The sequence below is a fragment of the Hyla sarda genome, chromosome 5 (genome assembly GCF_029499605.1).
Source record: "Hyla sarda isolate aHylSar1 chromosome 5, aHylSar1.hap1, whole genome shotgun sequence".
NCBI lineage: Eukaryota > Metazoa > Chordata > Amphibia > Anura > Hylidae > Hyla > Hyla sarda.
In genome coordinates, this window is record NC_079193.1 from 158250782 (window position 1) to 158274541 (window position 23760).

Here is a 23760-nt window from a genome sequence, read left to right on the forward strand (position 1 = left end):
GTGCGACAAATTTACTAAATTGTTGCACGGCATTAATAAATTTGGCGCACATAGGCAAAAGTGGGAAATTTACTTCATGTAGTAGAAAAAATAGTCTGTTCCTTTTTCCTGCTGTCTGAATAGGTTTGGCTGCTGGTTTCCTTCTGGATCTTTTGTTTTTGAGTTTTTTTTTAGCTTTTTCACCACATCTAAATAATTCAATAACTACAATGGTCCCTCAAGTTACAATATTAATTGGTTCCAGGAAAACCATTGTAAGTTGAAACCATTGTATGTTGAGACCATAACTCTATGGAAACAGGGTAATTGGTTCTAAAGGCACCAAAATGTCATCCAAAAATAGGAAAAAGTGACAAAGAAAAATAAGTAGATAACTGATATAGATAAAGCAAATCCCTACATATAAAAGTAATAAAGATCTGCTGGGAGCTGTAAATCACTGTCTATGTCAGTGTTTCCCAAGCAGGGAGCCTCCAGCTGTTGCAAAACTATAACTCCCAGCATGCCTGGACAGCCAAAGGCTGTCCGGGCATGCTGGGAGTTGTAGTTTTGCAAAAAATGGGGCCACCCTGCTTGGCAAACACTGGTCTATGTAGAGGACAGGAGCTTCTTCAGGGGTCCTGTACAGTACAGGCAATGTCCAAAACAAGTAATGGAGTTGCCCTCACCTGGTGTCCAAAAGAGCAGCTAACCCTGATACAGGTAAAGTGTACAGAATATGTAATACCAGTCAGTGCATACACTTCAGTAATACAGGGGTTTTACCAGTGAATGCCCATTTTGATTGGTTGGTTCTTCCAGCCATTGACACGTTTTACAGATCTGGACTGTCTGTAGCATTGTATGTTGAGTCTGGTTTCAACTTACGATGGTCCAGAAAAGACCATTGTATGTTGAAACTATTGTATGTTGAGGCCATTGTAAGTTGAGGGATCACTGTAAATTGTAGTCATGGCTCAGAAGTGGTAAACGGCGTTTAGTGTGTGTGTGTGTGTGTTTATTACATTTTTTTAACACAGTTTTTTTCTCCCTAAATGTACTTACACTTTTTTTTTTTTTGGTTACTTCTTCTACAGATCTGTGTATCCTGTGGACTCCTTCGGATTCGGTGGACTACTTCGATGACCAGCGTTTTTCTTTGCTTGATGTTAATAAAATGGTTAACGAGGGCTTGTGGGGGAGTGTTTTTTGTAATAAATTTTTTTTAAAACCTGTTGTGTTTTATTTTTATTTTACTTTACTAGACAGGCTTAGTAGTGGAAGCTGTCTTATAGACTGAGTCCATTACTAAGCCGGGCTTAGCGTTAGCCACAAAAACAGCTAGCGCTAACCCCCAATTATTACCCCGGTACCCAACACACAGGGGTGCCGGGAAGAGCCGGTACCAACAGGCCCGGAGCATCAAAAATGGCGCTCCTGGGCCTAGGCGGTAACAGGCTGGCGTTATTTAGGTTGGGGAGGGCCAGTAACAATGGTCCTCGCCCACCCTGGTAACGTCAGGCTGTTACTGTTTGGTTGGTATTTGGTTGAGAATAAAAATAGGGGGACCCTATGCGTTTTTTAAATATATTTAATTATTTATTTAAAAAAAAAAACGCATAGGGTCCCCCCTATTTTCATTCTCAGCCAAATACCAACCAAACAGTAACAGCCTGACGTTCCCAGGGTGGGCGAGGACCATTGTTACTGGCCCTCCCCAGCCTAAATAACGCCAGCCTGTTACCGCCTAGGCCCAGGAGCGCCATTTTTGACGCTCCAGGCCTGTTGGTACCGGCTCTTCCCGGCACCCCTGTGGCGTTGGGTACCGGGGTAATAATAGGGGGTTAGCGCTAGCTGTTTTTGTGGCTAGCGCTAAGCCCAGGTTAGTAATGGACTCTGTCTATAAGACAGCTTCCACTACTAAGCCTGTCTAGTAAAGTAAGAAAAAAACACAACAGGTTTTAAAAAATTTTTATTACAAAAAACACTCCCCCACAAGCCCTCGTTAACCATTTTATTAAAATCAAACAAAGAAAAACGCTGGTCATCGAAGTAGTCCACCGAATCCGAAGGAGTCCACAGGATAAACGGATCTGAAATGAGAAGAAAACAAAAAAAATGGTTTAGTACATTTATTATCACCTGCTCACACATCTCCCGCCCCGCACGACTACAACTGCCAGCATGCCCTTACAGTAAGGACATGCTGGGAGTTGTAGTTGTGTGGTGCAGGAGATGTGTGAGCAGGTGATAATAAATGTGACAAGCTTGTCCCCTGCCCCCAGCTGCAGGACTACAACTCCCAGCATGCCCTTACAGTAAGGTGGGGCGGAGGCCGGGCACAGTGTTTCCCAACCTGGGACTTGTAGTTTTGCAACATCTGGAGGCACCCTGGTTGGGAAACACTGTTTTAGGCCAGTGTTTCCCAACCAGGGTGCCTCCAGATGTTGCAAAACTACAAGCCCCAGCATGCCTGGACAGTCAAAGGCTGTCTAGGCATGCTGGGAGTTGTAGTTTTGCAACATCTGGAGGCAACCTGGCTGGGAAACACTGGCCTAAAACAGTGTTTCCCAACCAGGGTGCCTCCAGATGTTGCAAAACTACAAGTCCCAGCATGCCTGGACAGTCAAAGGCTGTCTAGGCATGCTGGGAGTTGTAGTTTTGCAACATCTGGAGGCAACCTGGCTGGGAAACACTGGCCTAAAACAGTGTTTCCCAACCAGGGTGCCTCCAGATGTTGCAAAACTACAAGTCCCAGCATGCCTGGACAGTCAAAGGCTGTCTAGGCATGCTGGGAGTTGTAGTTTTGCAACATCTGGAGGCAACCTGGCTGGGAAACACTGGCCTAAAACAGTGTTTCCCAACCAGGGTGCCTCCAGATGTTGCAAAACTACAAGTCCCAGCATGCCTGGACAGTCAAAGGCTGTCCAGGCATGCTGGGAGTTGTAGTCTTGCAACAACTGGAGGCACCCTGGTTGGGAAGCCTGCGCAACTTACCGGCTTCCGTAGGATCCAGCGCTGCACGACACTGCCGCGCGACACTGCCGCGCGACACTGCCGCGCGACAATCTCCGACAGCGATCGTCGCTGGAGCCTCGGAAGGGTAAGTGAACCTCTTCGCCGGTCCCCTTCAGCTGTTTAGTTTTGCAACAGCTGGAGGACTACAGTTTACAGACCACAAACCAGGGGTCTGCAAACTGTGGCCCTCCAGCTGTTGCAAAACTACAACTCCCAGCATGCCTGGACAGCCAATGGCTGTCCAGGCATGCTGGGAGTTGTAGTCTTGCAACATCTGGAGGCACCCTGGTTGGGAAACACTGTTTTAGGCCAGTGTTTCCCAACAAGGGTGCCTCCAGCTGTTGCAAAACTACAACTCCCAGCATGCCCGGACAGCCAATGGCTGTCCAGGCATGCTGGGAGTTGTAGTCTTGCAACATCTGGAGGCACCCTGGTTGGGAAACACTGTTTTAGGCCAGTGTTTCCCAGTAAGGGTGCCTCCAGCTGTTGCAAAACTACAACTCACAGCATGCCCGGACAGCCAAAGGGTGTCCAGGCATGCTGGAAGTTGTAGTCTTGCAACATTTGGAGGCACCCTGGTTGGGAAGCTTGCGCAACTTACCGGCTTCCGTAGGATCCAGCGCTGCACGACACTGCCGCACGACACTGCCGCGCGCCAGTGCCGCGCGACGATCTCCGTCAGCGATCGTCGCTGGAGCCTCGGAAGGGTAAGTGAACGTCTTCGCCGGTCCCCTTCAGCTGTTTAGTTTTGCAACAGCTGGAGGACTACAGTTTACAGACCACACACCAGTGGTCTGCAAACTGTGGCCCTCCAGCTGTTGCAAAACTACAACACCCAGCATGCCCTGACAGCCAAAGCCTATGGCTCTCAGGGCAGGAGCCCGGGCTGACATTACAGTGCAGCCGCCCGGGCTCCTCATACGGTCTCCCCGCTACCCCCCTTGTCTCCCGCCCGGGCTCCTCATACGGCCTCCCCGCTACCCCCCCCCCCCCCCTTGTCTCCCGCCCGCGCCGCTCAGCTCCCGCTGCTACAAGACTACAACTCCCAGCGTGTCCTCACTGTAAGGCCATGCTGGGACTTGTAGTCTTGCAACAGCAGACAGATGGGAGTTGTGTGGCGCTGGCAGGTGAGAGGGGGGGATGTAAATCACTGTAGTGTCCCGGTAGCGCAGTGAGGGTAGCGGGGAGAAAGTATGTCGGAGCCCGGGCGGCAGCAGCTTTTCCTGCTCTATGTTGGAGCTGGAGTAAATTTAGTCAATTTTTATGGCCGTTGCGACAGTTTATTGCGCAACTGCGACTGTCTCAGTTAATAAATTCCTGACCACTGCAAGTAAAAACTGAAAACTTGCGTAAATTAAGCGGGAAAAAAAAATTTGACTTTCTAGCTCTTGCTAGGGAAAGTCGCACAATTTATAGGGTAGGCGCAATTGCGACAATTTTGCGCCAAAAATAGTCAGAAAAAAATGACTAAACCCCTTAGTAAATGCCCCCCTTAGTCTTTCATTGTGTGTCTGTGTGTGCCACACTAAGCATGGACAACAGAAAGAGGAGAAGAGGACTGTCTGAGGACTTGAGAACCAAAATTGTGGAAAATGATCAACAATCTCAAGGTTATAAGTTCATCTCCAGAAATCTAGATTTGCCTTTGTCCACAGTGCGCAACATTATCAAGAAGTTTGCAACCCATGGCACTGTAGCTAATCTCCCTGGGTGTGGACGTAAGAGAAAAATTGATGAAAGGTGTCAACGCAGGATAGTCCGGATGGTGAATAAGCAGATAAACATCTTGTGGATAGATGAGACCAAGATAGAGCTTTTGGAAAAGCACATCATTCTACTGTTTACTGAAAACAAAATGAGGCCTACAAAAGAAAAGAACACAGGGGGGCATTTACTAAGGGGTTTAGTCATTTTTTTCTGACTATTTTTGGCGCAAAATTGTCGCAATTGCGCCTACCCTATAAATTGTCCGACTTTCCCTAGCAAGAGCTAGAAAGTCAAATTTTTTTTTCCCGCTTAATTTACGCAAGTTTTCAGTTTTTACTTGCAGTGGTCAGGAATTTATTAACTGAGACAGTCGCAGTTGCGCAATAAACTGTCGCAACGGCCATAAAAATTGACTAAATTTACTCCAGCTCCAACATGGAGCAGGAAAAGCTGCTGCCGCCCGGGCTCCGACATACTTTCTCCCCGCTACCCTCACTGGGCTACCGGGACACTACAGTGATTTACATCCCCCCCTCTCACCTGCCAGCGCCACACAACTCCCATCTGTCTGCTGTTGCAAGACTACAAGTCCCAGCATGGCCTTACAGTGAGGACACGCTGGGAGTTGTAGTCTTGTAGCAGCGGGAGCTGAGCGGCGCGGGCGGGAGACAAGGGGGGGGGGGGGATGCGGGGAGGCCGTATGAGGAGCCCGGGCGGGAGACAAGGGGGGTAGCGGGGAGACCGTATGAGGAGCCCGGGCGGCTGCACTGTAATGTCAGCCCGGGCTCCTGCCCTGAGAGCCATAGGCTTTGGCTGTCAGGGCATGCTGGGTGTTGTAGTTTTGCAACAGCTGGAGGGCCACAGTTTGCAGACCACTGGTGTGTGGTCTGTAAACTGTAGTCCTCCAGCTGTTGCAAAACTAAACAGCTGAAGGGGACCGGCGAAGACGTTCACTTACCCTTCCGAGGCTCCAGCGACGATCGCTGACGGAGATCGTCGCGCGGCACTGTCGCGCGGCAGTGTCGCGCGGCAGTGTCGTGCAGCGCTGGATCCTACGGAAGCCGGTAAGTTGCGCAAGCTTCCCAACCAGGGTGCCTCCAAATGTTGCAAGACTACAACTTCCAGCATGCCTGGACACCCTTTGGCTGTCCGGGCATGCTGTGAGTTGTAGTTTTGCAACAGCTGGAGGCACCCTTGCTGGGAAACACTGGCCTAAAACAGTGTTTCCCAACCAGGGTGCCTCCAGATGTTGCAAGACTACAACTCCCAGCATGCCTGGACAGCCATTGGCTGTCCGGGCATGCTGGGAGTTGTAGTTTTGCAACAGCTGGAGGCACCCTTGTTGGGAAACACTGGCCTAAAACAGTGTTTCCCAACCAGGGTGCCTCCAGATGTTGCAAGACTACAACTCCCAGCATGCCTGAACAGCCATTGGCTGTCCAGGCATGCTGGGAGTTGTAGTTTTGCAACAGCTGGAGGGCCACAGTTTGCAGACCCCTGGTTTGTGGTCTGTAAACTGTAGTCCTCCAGCTGTTGCAAAACTAAACAGCTGAAGGGGACCGGCGAAGAGGTTCACTTACCCTTCCGAGGCTCCAGCGACGATCGCTGTCGGAGATCGTCGCGCGGCAGTGTCGCGCGGCAGTGTCGCGCGGCAGTGTCGTGCAGCGCTGGATCCTACGGAAGCCGGTAAGTTGCGCAGGCTTCCCAACCAGGGTGCCTCCAGTTGTTGCAAGACTACAACTCCCAGCATGCCTGGACAGCCTTTGACTGTCCAGGCATGCTGGGACTTGTAGTTTTGCAACATCTGGAGGCACCCTGGTTGGGAAACACTGTTTTAGGCCAGTGTTTCCCAGCCAGGTTGCCTCCAGATGTTGCAAAACTACAACTCCCAGCATGCCTAGACAGCCTTTGACTGTCCAGGCATGCTGGGACTTGTAGTTTTGCAACATCTGGAGGCACCCTGGTTGGGAAACACTGTTTTAGGCCAGTGTTTCCCAGCCAGGTTGCCTCCAGATGTTGCAAAACTACAACTCCCAGCATGCCTAGACAGCCTTTGACTGTCCAGGCATGCTGGGACTTGTAGTTTTGCAACATCTGGAGGCACCCTGGTTGGGAAACACTGTTTTAGGCCAGTGTTTCCCAGCCAGGTTGCCTCCAGATGTTGCAAAACTACAACTCCCAGCATGCCTAGACAGCCTTTGACTGTCCAGGCATGCTGGGGCTTGTAGTTTTGCAACATCTGGAGGCACCCTGGTTGGGAAACACTGGCCTAAAACAGTGTTTCCCAACCAGGGTGCCTCCAGATGTTGCAAAACTACAAGTCCCAGGTTGGGAAACACTGTGCCCGGCCTCCGCCCCACCTTACTGTAAGGGCATGCTGGGAGTTGTAGTCCTGCAGCTGGGGGCAGGGGACAAGCTTGTCACATTTATTATCACCTGCTCACACATCTCCTGCACCACACAACTACAACTCCCAGCATGTCCTTACTGTAAGGGCATGCTGGCAGTTGTAGTCGTGCGGGGCGGGAGATGTGTGAGCAGGTGATAATAAATGTACTAAACCATTTTTTTTGTTTTCTTCTCATTTCAGATCCGTTTATCCTGTGGACTCCTTCGGATTCGGTGGACTACTTCGATGACCAGCGTTTTTCTTTGTTTGATTTTAATAAAATGGTTAACGAGGGCTTGTGGGGGAGTGTTTTTTGTAATAAAAATTTTTTAAAACCTGTTGTGTTTTTTTCTTACTTTACTAGACAGGCTTAGTAGTGGAAGCTGTCTTATAGACAGAGTCCATTACTAACCTGGGCTTAGCGCTAGCCACAAAAACAGCTAGCGCTAACCCCCTATTATTACCCCGGTACCCAACGCCACAGGGGTGCCGGGAAGAGCCGGTACCAACAGGCCTGGAGCGTCAAAAATGGCGCTCCTGGGCCTAGGCGGTAACAGGCTGGCGTTATTTAGGCTGGGGAGGGCCAGTAACAATGGTCCTCGCCCACCCTGGGAACGTCAGGCTGTTACTGTTTGGTTGGTATTTGGCTGAGAATGAAAATAGGGGGGACCCTATGCGGTTTTTTTTTTAAATAAATAATTAAATATATTTAAAAAACGCATAGGGTCCCCCTATTTTTATTCTCAACCAAATACCAACCAAACAGTAACAGCCTGACGTTACCAGGGTGGGCGAGGACCATTGTTACTGGCCCTCCCCAACCTAAATAACGCCAGCCTGTTACCGCCTAGGCCCAGGAGCGCCATTTTTGACGCTCCGGGCCTGTTGGTACCGGCTCTTCCCGGCACCCCTGTGTGTTGGGTACCGGGGTAATAATTGGGGGGTAACGCTAGCTGTTTTTGTGGCTAACGCTAAGCCCGGCTTAGTAATGGACTCAGTCTATAAGACAGCTTCCACTACTAAGCCTGTCTAGTAAAGTAAAATAAAAATAAAACACAACAGGTTTTAAAAAACATTTATTACAAAAAACACTCCCCCACAAGCCCTCGTTAACCATTTTATTAACATCAAGCAAAGAAAAACGCTGGTCATCGAAGTAGTCCACCGAATCCGAAGGAGTCCACAGGATACACAGATCTGTAGAAGAAGTAACCAAAAAAAAAAAAAAAAGTGTAAGTACATTTAGGGAGAAAAAAACTGTGTTAAAAAAATGTAATAAACACACACACACACACACTAAACGCCGTTTACCACTTCTGAGCCATGACTACAATTTACAGTGATCCCTCAACTTACAATGGCCTCAACATACAATAGTTTCAACATACAATGGTCTTTTCTGGACCATCGTAAGTTGAAACCAGACTCAACATACAATGCTACAGACAGTCCAGATCTGTAAAACGTGTCAATGGCTGGAAGAACCAACCAATCAAAATGGGCATTCACTGGTAAAACCCCTGTATTACTGAAGTGTATGCACTGACTGGTATTACATGTTCTGTACACTTTACCTGTATCAGGGTTAGCTGCTCTTTTGGACACCAGGTGAGGGCAACTCCATTACTTGTTTTGGACATTGCCTGTACTGTACAGGACCCCTGAAGAAGCTCCTGTCCTCTACATAGACCAGTGTTTGCCAAGCAGGGTGGCCCCATTTTTTGCAAAACTACAACTCCCAGCATGCCCGGACAGCCTTTGGCTGTCCAGGCATGCTGGGAGTTATAGTTTTGCAACAGCTGGAGGCTCCCTGCTTGGGAAACACTGACATAGACAGTGATTTACAGCTCCCAGCAGATCTTTATTACTTTTATATGTAGGGATTTGCTTTATCTATATCAGTTATCTACTTATTTTTCTTTGTCACTTTTTCCTATTTTTGGATGACATTTTGGTGCCTTTAGAACCAATTACCCTGTTTCCATAGAGTTATGGTCTCAACATACAATGGTTTCAACTTACAATGGTTTTCCTGGAACCAATTAATATTGTAATTTGTCGCACATAGTCAAAAATGAAGTAGAAAAAAACAGGGTAAAAACCAGACTACATAGTAAAAGATTAGTAAATGCCCCCCATAATGAATAGACTGGTGACATATAATTTCCTTGACATCTCTGACAATATGGTCATTTAAATCTATTTACCTGTTCCTTCAAGAAATTAGCTCTTGGTGGTTCTAGCAAAGAAATGTCCAAAAATATTTCCATTTCAATTTTGTTGTAAAACTCAACAAATTTTTTTTAATGTGCTTTAATACTTTATTTTACTGTGATTATTTTCTTCTTAGATTTTTATTATTTGAAAAATATAACAATTATTACCACTATAATTATCATAACAGTACTAACAATTTTTTCATAAATGAGACAAATCCAATGGAAACACACATAATACTTTTTAAGTAACCTGTGCATTTTACTTGTACCTCTACATACAGTACTTTGTATGCAAGTTATGGGTAATGTAACATTTCTGCTGTTTAAATGGGTACTTACATTTCAAACAACTTCCCTTTATTTGATAGCCTTTGTGGTTCCCAACATATTTGTAAATCATTAATTTACCAAAAAAAGCTCTAATGTCTTGGCCACTAGGGGGGAGATTTATCAAAACATGTGCAGAGGAAAATTTGCCCAGTTGCCCATAGCAACCAATCAGATTGCTTCTTTCATTTTTCACAGGCCTTCATAAAAATGAAAGAAGCGAGCTGATTGGTTGCTATGGGCAACTGGGCAAGTTTTCCTCTGCACAGGTTTTGATAAATCTCCCTCAAGGTGTCTATCTTCCTTTCAATCTGCTGTCCACTGCCTGTTGCCAGTGGAAATCTTTCTCTAGTATGAACTAGGTCAGAACAAATGACATCACTTGGGGGCAGGGTTTACCATGTGCTACAGTTTATGCAAGAGAAAAAAGAGAAAGAGCATAAGAGAAATGCATGCTGTGTGCTCCAAATCCTTCACACTTTTCCTGAAAGTTAAATCAAAGATTCCCTCTCATCCTTGACCACCCATAAAGCTCTGAACATTTTCTGAAATTGAGAAAATGTGAAATGGCTGTGCACCATAAAGGAGTCCCTCAGGGCCTCAATAATAAAAGCAATGAGAGCACTGAAGTCAACTTGTCACCACTCTGAAAGGCTGATCTTGCAAAACCACGTAAACGTTGAGTGCACTTTTTTTTAACCACTTAAGGACCTAGGGCGTACCTGTACGTCCTGAGTCCGCTCCCGTTCTATAATAGCATCATAGTGGGTCGGGCCCGGCCTCTAACAAGGCTAGAGGCCGGGACCCGTGGCTAATAGCGCGCTGCACTGATCGTGGTGCCGCACGCTATAAACCCTTGAGATGTGGCGTTCAAAGTTGATCACCACGTCTAAAGTGAAACTAAACTAATGCAGGTTAGCTCAGGGGGCTGTTTGGGACCGAAGCGGTGAAATTGCGGCATTCCCAAACAGCTGTAGGACACGAGGAGGATACCCTTACCTGCCTGCTGGTGTCCGATCGCCAAAGGACTGCTGAGTGCCTGAGATCCAGGCATAAGCAATCTTGCGGAGGAATCATCGATCAATGGTTTCCTATGACTTACAGTCTTATGCACCTTTGCAGTATTTTTTCTTGTTCCTTTGATTTGCTGGAGACAGCTGCGACTGTCTCATTGTTTGTATATTTTTTTTATATGCAAAAAATTCCTTCAATAAAAAAATATTGCAAGTAAAAACCTGCCAGGGCTATTCAATAACATACTACCCATTAGGCACCTGCCTGCTCCAGCACTGGTGCTCTGGTCCCCAATATTTTTTGCATTTACTTCATCATCAAAGTAAGTAAATACAGGAATTGGGGAATGGGGAGCGGAGCATCAGTACTGGAGCAGACAAGGTGAGTATCGGGTTGTTTGTCATCAAACACCCCTAGCAGGTTGCAGTATGGTTTTAAAAATAACAGAACATCCCTTTAACTTTGCAGTCTGTAAAATAATCTTATTTATTCCTATTTTAGGAAGTAACCAGTATGGAAACATTTATGGCCATACTACTGTGACTACAGGAAGTCTTCTAGATGACCATCATTGGCACTCAGTTATCATAGACCGCCATAAAAAGCATATTAACCTTACACTTGACAACCATGTACAGCATTTTAAAACAAATGGGGAATTTGTCAAATTAGACCTGGATTTTGAGGTAAGAAGAACAAATGATTATTATTTTCAGTTTTAACAGAATTAAAATGTTTCATTGTAAAGGAAATGGATACATTTTAAAAAAGGTAAAAAGTTATTTTAAAAGGTATTATTTTGGAGAAATTGTATTCCCACACGTGTTTGTTATTGGTGTTTTAGTTTAGGTATTTTATATTAATAAAAACAGGCAATTACAGCAGTATATTTGTTTAGCGATATTCAAACATGTAGAAAAGGCATAGAAAATACTCACGTGTGACCATTATACATGGGCATACCTCTAAGTTTAGACCATAGTCTGGTCTGTAACAGGAACATGGAATGGGTTTTGAAAAATCTGCATATTGTTTGTGTTGTTTGAGGTCAGTTGAGACTTTTTCAGATGAAAACAGGTGGTTTAATAATTCTTCGATTTTGGTTGCCATGAGGCTTGTTGAGTTCACTATAGGACCATTCTGTGCATATTCTGCATATTATTTTATAAGTTTACTGTAAGCTGGTATATCTGACATGCAGATGAACATATTGTTGTTTCCATTCCAGCTAACCTTTGGAGGCATGCCTTTGTCTGGAAAACCAAGCTCAAGCAACAGAAGAAATTTCAAGGGTTGTATGGAAAGCATCAAGTACAATTCACTTAATATCACTGACCTTGCCAGGAGGAAGAAGATGAATTCCTATAATGTGGTACGTTGGGCACCTGTGACCTTGTACTGAAAAAGTATGGAAATTATAAATGAACAGTGCAACTGTTTACCTACTGACCATTGAATGGCATTGTCCTGCTTGCTTTATTACTTTTATGTGAATATTGGCGTAGCTAAATACAGTATGCTATGTAGAGAACATCGGGAAATGTGAATATTGTTTCACAGGTAGACAAGAAGAGAAAAAGCAGATGCACTACAAAACTGTGAACACATATTTAACATTAAAAGGGTTATCCAGGAAAAAACTTTTTTTTTATTTTATTTATCAACTGGCTCCAGAAAGTTAAACAGATTTGTAAATTACTTCTATTAAAAAATCTTAATCCTTTCAGTAATTATAAGCTGCTGAAGTTGAGTGGTTCTTTTCTGATGAAATGTGTCTCAGGAACCGCCCAGTTTAGAAGCAAATCCCCGTAGCAAACCTCTTCTACTCTGTGCAGTTCCCGAGACAAGCAGAGATGTCAGCAGAGAGCACTGTTGCCAGACAGAAAACAATAGCTCAACTTCAGCAGCTGATAATTATTGAAAGAATTAAGATTTTTTTAATAGAAGAAATTTACAAATCTTTCTGGAGCCAGTTGATATATTTTTTAAAAAAAAAGTTTTTTCCTGGAATACCCGGTTAATGTGCAAGCAATGGGAAGTGCAGCATGTCAAGTCTCAAAAGTAAGGTGTTGCATGCAGTCCGGATGGCCCTGGTCAGAGGTCGAAATGTAGATCCAAAAGAAAGGCAGCTGAAGCACTCAGATAAATAAAAAAAAAAGCAGATGGTTTTATTCCATTTTTCAAATACAACACAACATTTTAGCTGGCCATGCAGCCTTTTTCCAGCATGCATAGGCAGCTGAAACGTTGCATGTTGTAGTTAAAAATGGAATAAAACCATTTGCTTCTGCATATATCTTGCTTTTAACATTAATGTGCTCTATGTAAGTTTATGGGAAAGAGGGTGTCTCTGCACACAATGGAGAAGATTTATTAAAACCTGTGCAGAAAAAAGTTGTAAAGTTGCCCATAGCAACCAATCAGATTTCTTCTTTCATTTTTCACAGACCTTTTAAAAAGTTAAAAAAGCAAGCTGATTAGTTGCCATTGGCAACTGGGAAAGTTTTCCTGTGCGCAAGGTTTGATAAATCTCCCCCAATATGTGAAAATGTGGACGCATTTTTGCAGCCATGTAAATAAGTCATGTGTTACCTATTTACACAGCTGATAAGAAATGCATCCATATTTTCATATATTTTGTGCCTAGACACCCACTTTCCCAAAGACATAGAGCACATTAATGTTAAATATGTGGACACAATTTGTTTGCAACTTTGTGGATACATTTTTACAAATGAAATACTACGGTATATAAAAAATAATTGTGTGCAGCTCACATCAAAAATGCCCGAAGGTTAATGTGGTTATTTACCGATACCCAGCGGTCTAAATATGATAAATAGTAGAAGAGAGATGACCACACCTCAAAGACGACGCCATTAAAAATGATGCATAATGTTTAGAAAAAATAAAAATGTGCTTCAATTTCATAGGATATTTATCAAAATAAAAAACACATATATTAAAAACAAGCACTAATAGCTCTATTCTACCACTGGGCACTAGTGGTAGAGGCAATGTTATAAACATAGCACTGTTACTCAAAGATGGTAGATACAGATGGTATAAAAATTAAATAGCAAACTGCATCATGAGTAATGTCAATATTAGATCGTTGGATTGGCAGCTGATCTCTACCTGGGACACAGTCGGCCATAGATGTTAAGGTAGGTGCTGCATTCACTGTGTTCGCCGTTCTCCCACAAGGTCACCTATGTTACTGCTCCAGCAGGAGTGTGATAGCTCTGGTGTGGCGTTCCCGGGCCAATTGCGGGTGACGTCAGAGGATTCTGGTAGACTTAGGCGGACTTCCACTTCACCTACTAGATGAATAAAGTCCATAGGCGGATGCAAGTTTCTTTAAACAGGTAACAGTGCGTCTTATTAGTGCTTTATTCAGACTGGATCTAGATGCGTTTCAGGGTTCTAAAAATAAGTGTACAACACCTTTTTTTAGAACCCTGAAACGCGTCTGAATCCAGTCTGAATACAGCACTAATAAGACGCACCGTTACCTGTTTAAAGAAACTTCCATCCACCTACGGACTTCATTCATCTAGCAGGTGTAGTGGAAGTCCACCTAAGTCTACCCAAATCCTCTGATGTCACCCGCCATCGGCCCGGGAACGCCACACAAGAGCTATCACACTCCTGCCGAAGCAGTGACATAGGTGACCTTGTGGGAGAAATGCGAACACAGTGAATGCAGCACCTACCTTAACATCTATGGCCGACTGTGTCCCAGGGAGACATGGCAGCGATCGGGCTGAGCCAGTAAGCTCAGTCAGAGGAAACAGCCGCAGGACATCTGAGTAGGTCCGTCGCAGCATGAGACCAGCGGCTGTATGTATTGGTGAGACGTATCATAGCTTCACTATAAGAACTGTTTATTGGCGGATGTTCTATTACTATTCGATTTGAGAACTGCTTCAATGTGATAAGGAATGGACACAATGTTATTATCACTACACCTAGAGTGCTGGATGTTCAGCTACCGATCCAACGATCTAATATCGGCATTACTCATGATGCAGTTTGCTATTTAATTTTTATACCATCTGTATATACCATCCTTGAGTAACAGGGCTATATTTATAACATTGCCTCTACCACTAGGGTGCAGTGGAAGAATAGAGCTATTAGTGCTTGTTTTTAATATATGTGTTTTTTATTTGAATAAATATCCTATGAAATTGAAGCACAGTCTTTTTTAATTATCTAACATTTTTCTTCCCTCGATAATAAATAGACTCATATCTTCTTATCTGTGATATTGCATTTTGCCATTCTTTAACTTTTGGGCCCTCTGGGACAAACCATCTCCTCAATATTAATATACTTGCAATCATAAAAACTTTTAATATAACATTATTTCTCACCTCCTCCATTAGTCATATGCCGTGGATAGCTGCTTTTACATCAAACATACCCTAGATAGCAACTACATAAAATCTTTTATTTGTAAATTTCTTCATAATATGCTTTGCTACTGTCATATTTGACATTTTCTTTTCCTTTAATATCTACACATCTAAAGCTAAATTCAGATTAGCATTTATTTTCTTTAACCAGAAAGCAATGCATTGTGGGAGCTCAGATCATAATAATTATATTGCTAGAGCAACGCTATTAGGTCCTATTTTAACTGCTAAATGGAGCTGAAGGCACAGCAGCAGTATAGTAAAAGCCATCATATGTCAATGTATATAACCCCTTAAGGACCAGGGGTTTTTCCGTTTTTGCACTTTTGTTTTTTTCTCCTTACTTTTAAAAATCATAACCCTTTCAATTCTGCACCTAAAAATCCATATGATGGCTTATTTTTTGTGCCACCAAATCTACTTTGTACTGACATCAGTAATTTTACCCAAAAATCTACAACAAAACCTAAAAAAAAATCATTGTGTGACAAATTTGAAGAAAAAACACCATTTTGTAAGTTTTTGGGGGCTTCCGTTTCTACGCAGCATAACTACATGCACGAAAATTAATATGTTTAAAATTGACCCCTGTAACTTTTTTTATTTTTATGTGTACAGGGTGGTATGAGGGCTAATTTATTTGCACTGTAATCTGAAGTTTTTAGTGGTATAATTTTTGTATAGATCAGACTTTTTGATCGCTTTTTATTCATTTTTTTATCATCTAAAAGTGACCAAATACTCAGGGCTATATGAGGGCTAATTTTTTGCGCAATGGTCTGTAATTGGTATCGTTTTTGTTTTGATGGAACTTTTTGATTGCTTTTTATTGATATTTTTATGGTATATGAAGTGGCCAAAAATTCAGTATAGGGGGCAATACTGTGGTGGCCTGGCTGAGGAGTTGTACCCCTGTACCCTAGATTCCCTGTCAGGCAGTCTCTCTGCAGTGTCCCCTGGGCCCCCTACACCTGTTCCCCTTCTATATTGACTTGTATATATGTTATCCCGTGTATTATACCTGTTAAGTGTTATAGCTTTAAGAACAGTTGTCATGTGATTGAACAGTTGTCATGTGATTGCAACCCAGTGAGGTATCAGTAACCATGTGACCATAGGGTGACCTATGGGACCCCTCCTAGTCTCTCCCATAAAAGCCCTGAGAGGAGCTAGCTCACTCTCTTTGAGTTCCAGTTAAGTCTTTGCTGAGATCCAGTGCAGTCAAGTCCTAAGAGTGTGTCTGGAGTCCAGAGGAGGCCTCAAGTCAACCATGCAGCCACAAGTCTACAAGTCCACTACCCCCAGGTCCCAGTCAGAGCCTGGTAAGCTACAAATGGGGTATAGTAAGTCTCAGTCAAGTCAGTCAAAGTCAATCTGTCTTCAGTAAGCGTGGCCTGCATCAAAATTGTCCCAGTCCACTACAAGTCCCAGCAAGCCCTAAGATCTCTGGAGTCACTGGTCACCTCCCTGGGTCTGGTTAAGCTGTATAGACTATTCCACCTGTCTAACTCAGTAAAGCTACCGTTGTTCCGTAACTTGGTGTCGGAGTCATTATTGCCCCCGTGCATAGCCCAGGATCCAGCGGTATCCCTTTGGATGGTATTGGGGATAAACCACCCACTGGCATTACGAATACAAGGGGTTAATGCCATCTGCCCCTAGTGTAATTACATTTGCCCTGCATCACACACCCTGTACCACAATACCATGCAATCTTCTGATTGTATACACTGATTTCTGCTATGCCATAGCATAGCACTGATAAGTGTTATCGGCGCTCGGCTGCTCCAGCCTACTGAGCAGGCATGGAGCAGTAGATCGCAGATCGATTGACCAGGAGGCAGGGATAGTTATACTTTCATGTTAGACTCCGCAATCAACTTTGATTGCGGTATCTAAACGGTTAATGCCAGGCATCAGCCCGATTGGCAGTACCTAGCATTAGCCGTGGCTCCTGGCTGCCCGTAGCAACCCGGACCCACGGGGTTGAAGCCATTCTCCACTCGTGAGAACAGTTCAAACCCTGTTAGTGGGACTAAGGACATACAGGTGCACCCTGAGTCATTAAGTACCAAGATGCCAGGGCGTACTTGTACGCCCTGCATCCTTAACACCTTAGGAACAAGGGGTTTTTAAATTTTTGCACTTTCATTTTTTCCTCCTTAACTTTAAAAAATCATAACTCTTTCAATTTTGCACCTAAAAATCCATATGATGGATTAGTTTTTGCGCCACCAATTCTACTTTGTAATTACATTGGTCATTTTACCCAAAAATCTACGACAAAACAGAAAAAAAAATCATTGTGCGACAAAATTGAAGAAAAAACACCATTTTGTTACTTTTTGGGGCTTACGTTTCTACGCAGTACATTTTTCGGTAAAAATGACACCTTCTCTTTTTTGTATGGCCATACAATTAAAAAGATACCCTACTTATATAGGTGGAGTTTTTGTCCTACTTCTGGAAAAAACTACATGCTGGAAAATGTATAAGTTTAAAATTGTCATCTTCTGACCCCTATAACTTTTTTTATGAGGGCTCAATTTTTGCGTCGTGACCATTTTAGCAGTGCCATTTTTGTATTGATCTGACTTTTTGATCAATTTTTATTAATTTTTTCATGATATTAAAAGTGACCAAAAATATGCTATTTTGGACTTTGGAATTTTTTTGCGCCTACGCCATTGACCGTGAGGTTTAATTAACAATATATTTTTATCATTCAGATTTTCCACATGCGGCAATACCACATATGTTTATTTTTATTTACACTGATTTTTTTTGTTAAATGGGAAAAGGGGGGTGATTCAAACTTTTATTCACTTTTTTTTTCACTTTTTTTTTGCAATGTTATAGCCCCCACAAGAGGCTATAACACTGTACACACTGATCTTTTACATTGATCTTTGTTATCCCATAGGATAACATAGATCAATGATTCTGCCGCTTAATTGCTCATGCCTGGATCTCAGGCACTGAGCAGTCATTCGGCGATCGGACACCAGGAGGCAGGTAGGGAGACCCTCCTTGTGTCCTACAGCTGTTCGGGATGCCACGATTTCACCACGGCAGTCCCGAACAGCCCACTGAGCTAGCCCGAAGAAGTTTAGTTTCACTTTAGACGGGGCGATCAACTTTGAACGCCGCATCTAAAGGGTTTATATCACGCAGCACTGTGATCAGTGCCCCGCGCTATTAGCCACGGGTCCTGGTTGTTAAATGCCAGGCCCGACGCGCTATGGTGCGAGGCTATGCCATGGCCCCACGTTATAGAAAGGGAGCGGACTCAGGATGTACAGGTACGCCCTTGGTCCTTAACAGGTTAAGGGGTTAAGCCATGTCCTTTTTTGGGCGAGGCAAAAAAAGTGTCTAAAACACTAGTAGTGTAAGGCTGAGTTCACATATGTCCAGTGTAGTGCCGTAGAATGTGTCTTGCCATAGAATGTGATAGAGTGACTCAGCACTTTTCAGTACTTGAGCATCACAGCCCCATCACATTCTATTGGCTGACACACGCGTGACATATATATTTATCCCCAAACACTGATCATTGCAGTGTGACTCAGGCTACCACAGCAAGAGGATGTCTCCTGCTGTGATAGCAGAAGCTTCATGGGGGGGCTCGCACTCACTTCACGTGTCAGGCCTGTGCCCGCGGCTCACTGTACAAGTTGACAGTGGGAGGATGGATGTTTCCTCCCACTGTCAGCCAGCCCTGTCCTGCGACCACGGCTCACAGTGTACTGAATACCCTTTATCATCACTGCGGCTGACATGTAACGCTTTCCTTCCATGGGGACACAGCACCCATGGGGGATATCAGTGTATAAGCACAGCGGCTGACAGTTTACCCCTTCCCCACCATGGGGACCGTGCGCCCGTGGGTGAATCAGGGGAATCCGCTATCATGATTACCCCCCCCCCCGCAGGCACACGGTCCCCTTTGCGGGGGAATTAGTAATATGTCAGCTGCAGCACTATTGTGATTCCCCCGCAGTCCTCATATCAAGGCATGAATTGTCAGCTGCAGCACGCTGTCCCCACATCGGGGAACTAATCATATGTGACGCGTGGGCGCTGTTTTATTTCCCCCCCCTCCCCCTAAAGCAATGTCCCCAGGGAAAAGGTTAACTGTGAGCCGCAGCACTGCACATTCTCTCCACGTCGGGAAATGAATGATTTTTGAGCCACGGGTGCAGGGCTTCTGTACCCCGATCCCCGAGTGGGAACAGGGATCAGAAGCCCTGCGCCCACGGCTCCCAGTCACATTCAGCACTTTCAGGAGGAGAAGCATACAGCTTCTGTTCTCCAATCCCCGAGCGGGGACAGGGAACCGAAGCTCTGCAGCGCCCACGGCTCACACTGACAATTCAGTGCCTGTAGATGTGCGACTGTCAGCCAATTGAGATGTCATAGAGCTGTGATGCTCAGCACTGAAAAGTGCTGAGTCACCCTAACACATTCTACGGCAAATCAAATTCTATGGCACAACACTGGCATAAGTGAACTCAGCCTAGATCTCGACACAACTGATGCCGTGACTGATGTCAACATGCATCAGTTGTCATCAGTTGTATGACATCCAGTATTCCCCCGATTGGTGTTGTGTGTGTCCAACCATCCAGCATGAAAATTGAGAAGCAAAACAAAATAAAACAAAAATGTAGCCAGCACCTAAACCCAATACACGGGTGCGCGCTGCTGTGGCAAGTACAAGACATGTAAAAAAAGAAAATGGCAGCAGCACACTTGGTCAACAAAATGGAGGTTCTTAGTGCACTTTTGATCAAAACCTGTCCCCCCATCCACCACGTGAAGGTGGCCTCATACAGGATGGGACCCTAACATTCACTCACCTCAGGCTGGGCGACATGCTGGATTCACTAACAACTTAAAACAACCTCCTGTGAAATAGGGGAGGGGATGTACGGCTACAGAGGGAGCAACTCCCCCCACATTGCACAGCAAAACAAAATAAAACAAAAATGTAGACAGCACCTAAACCCAATATACGGATGCACGCTACTTTTGAGGTTGTTATTGTAACCAGCATGGCGCCCAGCCTGAGGTGAATGAATGTTAGGGTCCCATCCTATATGAGGCCACCTCCACGTGGTGGATGGGGGGACACGTTTTGAACAAAAAGTGCGCTAAGAGCCTCCATTTTGTTGACCAAGTGTGCTGCTGCCATTTTCTTTTTTTACATGTCTTGTACTTGCCACAGCAGTGTTCACCCGTGTATTGGGTTTAGGTGCTGGCTACATTTTTGTATTATTTAGTTTTGCTGTGCAATGTGGGGGGAGTGGCTCCCTCTGTAGCTGTGCATCCCCTCCCCTATTTCACAGGAGGTGGTTTTAGGTTGTTAGTGGATCCAGCATGTTTCCCAGCCTGAGGTGAGTGAATGTTAGGGTCCCATCCTATATGAGGCCACCTCCACGTGGTGGAGGGGGGGACACGTTTTGATCAAAAAGTGCACTAAGAGCCTCCATTTTGTTGACCAAGTGTGCTGCTGCCATTTTCTTTTTTTACATGTCATGAAAATTGAGAAGCTGGATGACTGTGAACTGTCCTGTTCAAATGAATGGGATCAGTTCTAGCATCAGTTTTTTTGTTTAAATTCTGGTACTTTTGTAGTAGTAAATTTTATCCAATGTTTTCTTACTTTATACGTCTCATAGATTTTATGTCTTCTTAAACCCCATTTTTGTTTCCCATTTTTTTAAGGACAATTTAAGTTTTACCTGTGTCGAATCGCATGCAGTTCCTGTCTTCTTTAATGCTACAAGTTATTTGGAAGTCCATGGACGAGAAGATGAAGACGTGTTATCCCTCAGCTTTTACTTCCGCACTTGGAATCCAAATGGTCTTCTGCTTTTCACCACTCTTTTAGATGAAATTGGAAGTATTGAAATAGACCTAACAGAAGGCAAAATTTTTGTTCACATAAACATAACAAAGTCCAAGAAAAATCGTATAGACATTTCTTCAGGTGAGTGTTTTTTTATGACTTTAAAAAGTACCTGGCACAAAATAAACTTTTCTAAACTAACTCAGGCTATGTTTCCTAACTACTCCTAACACTCCTCCCAACCTCAAAAAAAATTCAGAGCTTTAAAAAGCTCTGTATCATACCTTAATTCTTGTTCACAGCAATCTCCCAGCAGGAGAAAGTGGGCGTTTCCCAGCAGGCATGACATCACTGAAACCTGCTGGGGGACCATTTCCTCCCTCACATGGTTGCAGTGCTCTGTGAAGCTGTAGTGAAGCTCATTGAGGCTCTTTGCAGCTTTCAGTGAGGCTCTGTGCAGCTGTCAATCAAGCTCAGTGCATAGAGAAGCACTTCCTGAGTTTGGTCAATGTGTAAACCCAGCCTTAAGCCAGATTAAGTTGTTGCCTAAGTAAAGTTAAAAAGTGAACTATTTGTCTAAAGTTCACAGCATAATTTAATAGCTGCCACCTCTTTTTATGTCAAGAAACATCCAGAGCAGGAGCAAATCCCCATAGGAAATCTCCTGTGTTTTGGACAGTTCCTGACACGGAAAGAGCTGTCAGCAGAGACTGCTGTGTCAGACTGGAAAGTACTACATAACTTCCTCTGAAACAAACAGCAGCTGATGACTACTGGAAGGCTTAAGATTTTTAAAGAGAAGTAATTTTTAGGCTTATGCAAGGTTCACAATAATAGTTTTACAGCATTTCTTGTGTCATTTCTCTTGGCATTTTAATAGAATGTTATCAGTCAAAATGCTGCAGTAACATGTTACCAACACTTGCAAAAGAAAGTTATAAAAAGCCTATAAAACTCTTGGTGTTTTTTCTAAAGTACTTGATAATCGGACAAAATGGTGTAAATAAAGGTGCCCTTAAAGGGGTACTCCGCTGTTCAGGGTTTGGAAAACAAACTGTTCCAAACACTGGAGCTGGCACTGGGAGCTCATGACATTGTAACCCCGCCCCCTAATGATGTCATGCCCTGCCCCCTCAATGAAAGTCTATGGGAGGAGGCGTAATTTCACGAGGGGGGCGGGGCTATGACGTCACGAGCTCCTGGCGCTGGCTCCAGCATTCGGAACAGTTTCTTCCAAATGCTGAGCAGCGGAGCACCCCTTTAAGTTGTATTTGAGAGGCCTGATGGATCCATGGTTTTCTAGGGTCTGTTTAGTAGGACTCAAAGGTTTAAATGTTATACTAATGGTTGTGTCATCCTTGTAGAAACTAAGGTAAAGGAGGATTGGCATATTTCTATGCAAACATTTTATTAAACATTGTATTACTTCTCCACATAAAGGGTTTGGTATATATTAATACTATTTCTCACTAATCTGGAGTGTCTAGTTTTGAAGTAGTTTAAAAACAACCAAATCAGATCCTGGACTTGTAGAATTGTGTAAATGCAGGGATAAAGTAAAATTTTCCCTTAGGGCAAAGACTGAGTTGGGTTCCTCTCCTCTGCTGTGTATACATGGATTTTTAAGGCTGGGTTCACATTTATCAGTTGTCCGGCACAGTTTCCCTCCCGCGTGCACTGGAGGGAAACTGATGCTAGAATTGATCCCATTCATTTCAATGGGAGAGTTCACAATCATTCAGCATCTTAATTTTGACACTGGATGGTTGGACACGCCGGAGGGCACCATGCAGGGGAACGCAACGTGCTGTATGACCTCCAGAAACAATGAATGCCGGATGCCATACAACTGATGACAACTTGTCTTCAGTTGAGGAATCAGTTGCGTAGAGATCTAGGCTGAGTTCACCTATGCTGGATGCTGGAAATATGTAAACCCAGCCTAACTCAGTGACCCCATGATCAGTTTGCTCTGGCCCAAAACTGGGTCCTGCTCATCATGTGAATCAAGTCTGTGATTGAAAAAACATATACTCCTATTATTATTTAAAAAAAAAGATTCTTATTCAGTCTAATTGTGGGTGCTTCATACATCCTCAGTACTTGGGCCACACACCTCATTGGCTTACTCCCTATGTTATTTAGAGCTCAGCATTATGTGCTAGAAATAGAATGTGTAACTGGAAACTAATTGAAAGTTAAAACACACATTTGTATTTTTTAAACTAACAGAAAAAAAAATAACATTGCAACACAGGAAAGTTTAACAAAAAAAAATATATAAAAATAAAAAATAAAACAAGCTATATATATTTAAATTCCAGCATTATTAGTGTATTGTTTCCTGAACGGTACGGGATAGATGTTTGCTGAATGCAATATTTCAAATTAAATATATTCAAATGAGCTAAGTCAGAACAGAGCTGTCTCTTGAGATCTACAAAGTTTTGTTGTGCAAATTGGAAAGGTAGCTTTGCCGTTATATTTTACTCAGATGACACAATTTTATGGGCCTTTAGCTCTTTTTCATGCAAGTTTCATTTTTTTTTTCACAAATCAGAAATTGAATTCCTTTGCCTTGAGCTTATTTTCCTCCTCTTAGTTAACATTTCATTGTTAATCCTAAGGCTCAAGGCCCTGTCTTACTATATGTCCTGTCAACTGCAAGGGTATTAGAATTGTGAGATATGGATATCTTTTTGTCATATAAATCTGCATCAGATAAATCTATCTACTGCCACAAGGCAGCTTTGAGCCCTTGGGAATCTTTTAGAGTATCATATTGTCATAAGCAAATCAGTTCACATATATATCACACCTTAGGTGAAGGTAAGG

The 23760-nt window shown here is 43.8% G+C and overlaps 1 protein-coding gene across 1 annotated transcript in view; it reads left to right on the forward strand.

Annotated features, from left to right (window-relative positions):
* The window catches only part of CNTNAP2 (contactin associated protein 2), a 1818787-nt gene that overhangs the window by 910551 nt on the left and 884476 nt on the right, over positions 1 to 23760 (forward strand). The window contains exons 6-8 of the mRNA XM_056520555.1: positions 11155 to 11339; positions 11882 to 12025; positions 20802 to 21066. Of these exons, the coding sequence (XP_056376530.1) occupies positions 11155 to 11339; positions 11882 to 12025; positions 20802 to 21066 (594 nt within the window). The remainder of the gene's footprint in view (positions 1 to 11154; positions 11340 to 11881; positions 12026 to 20801; positions 21067 to 23760) is intronic.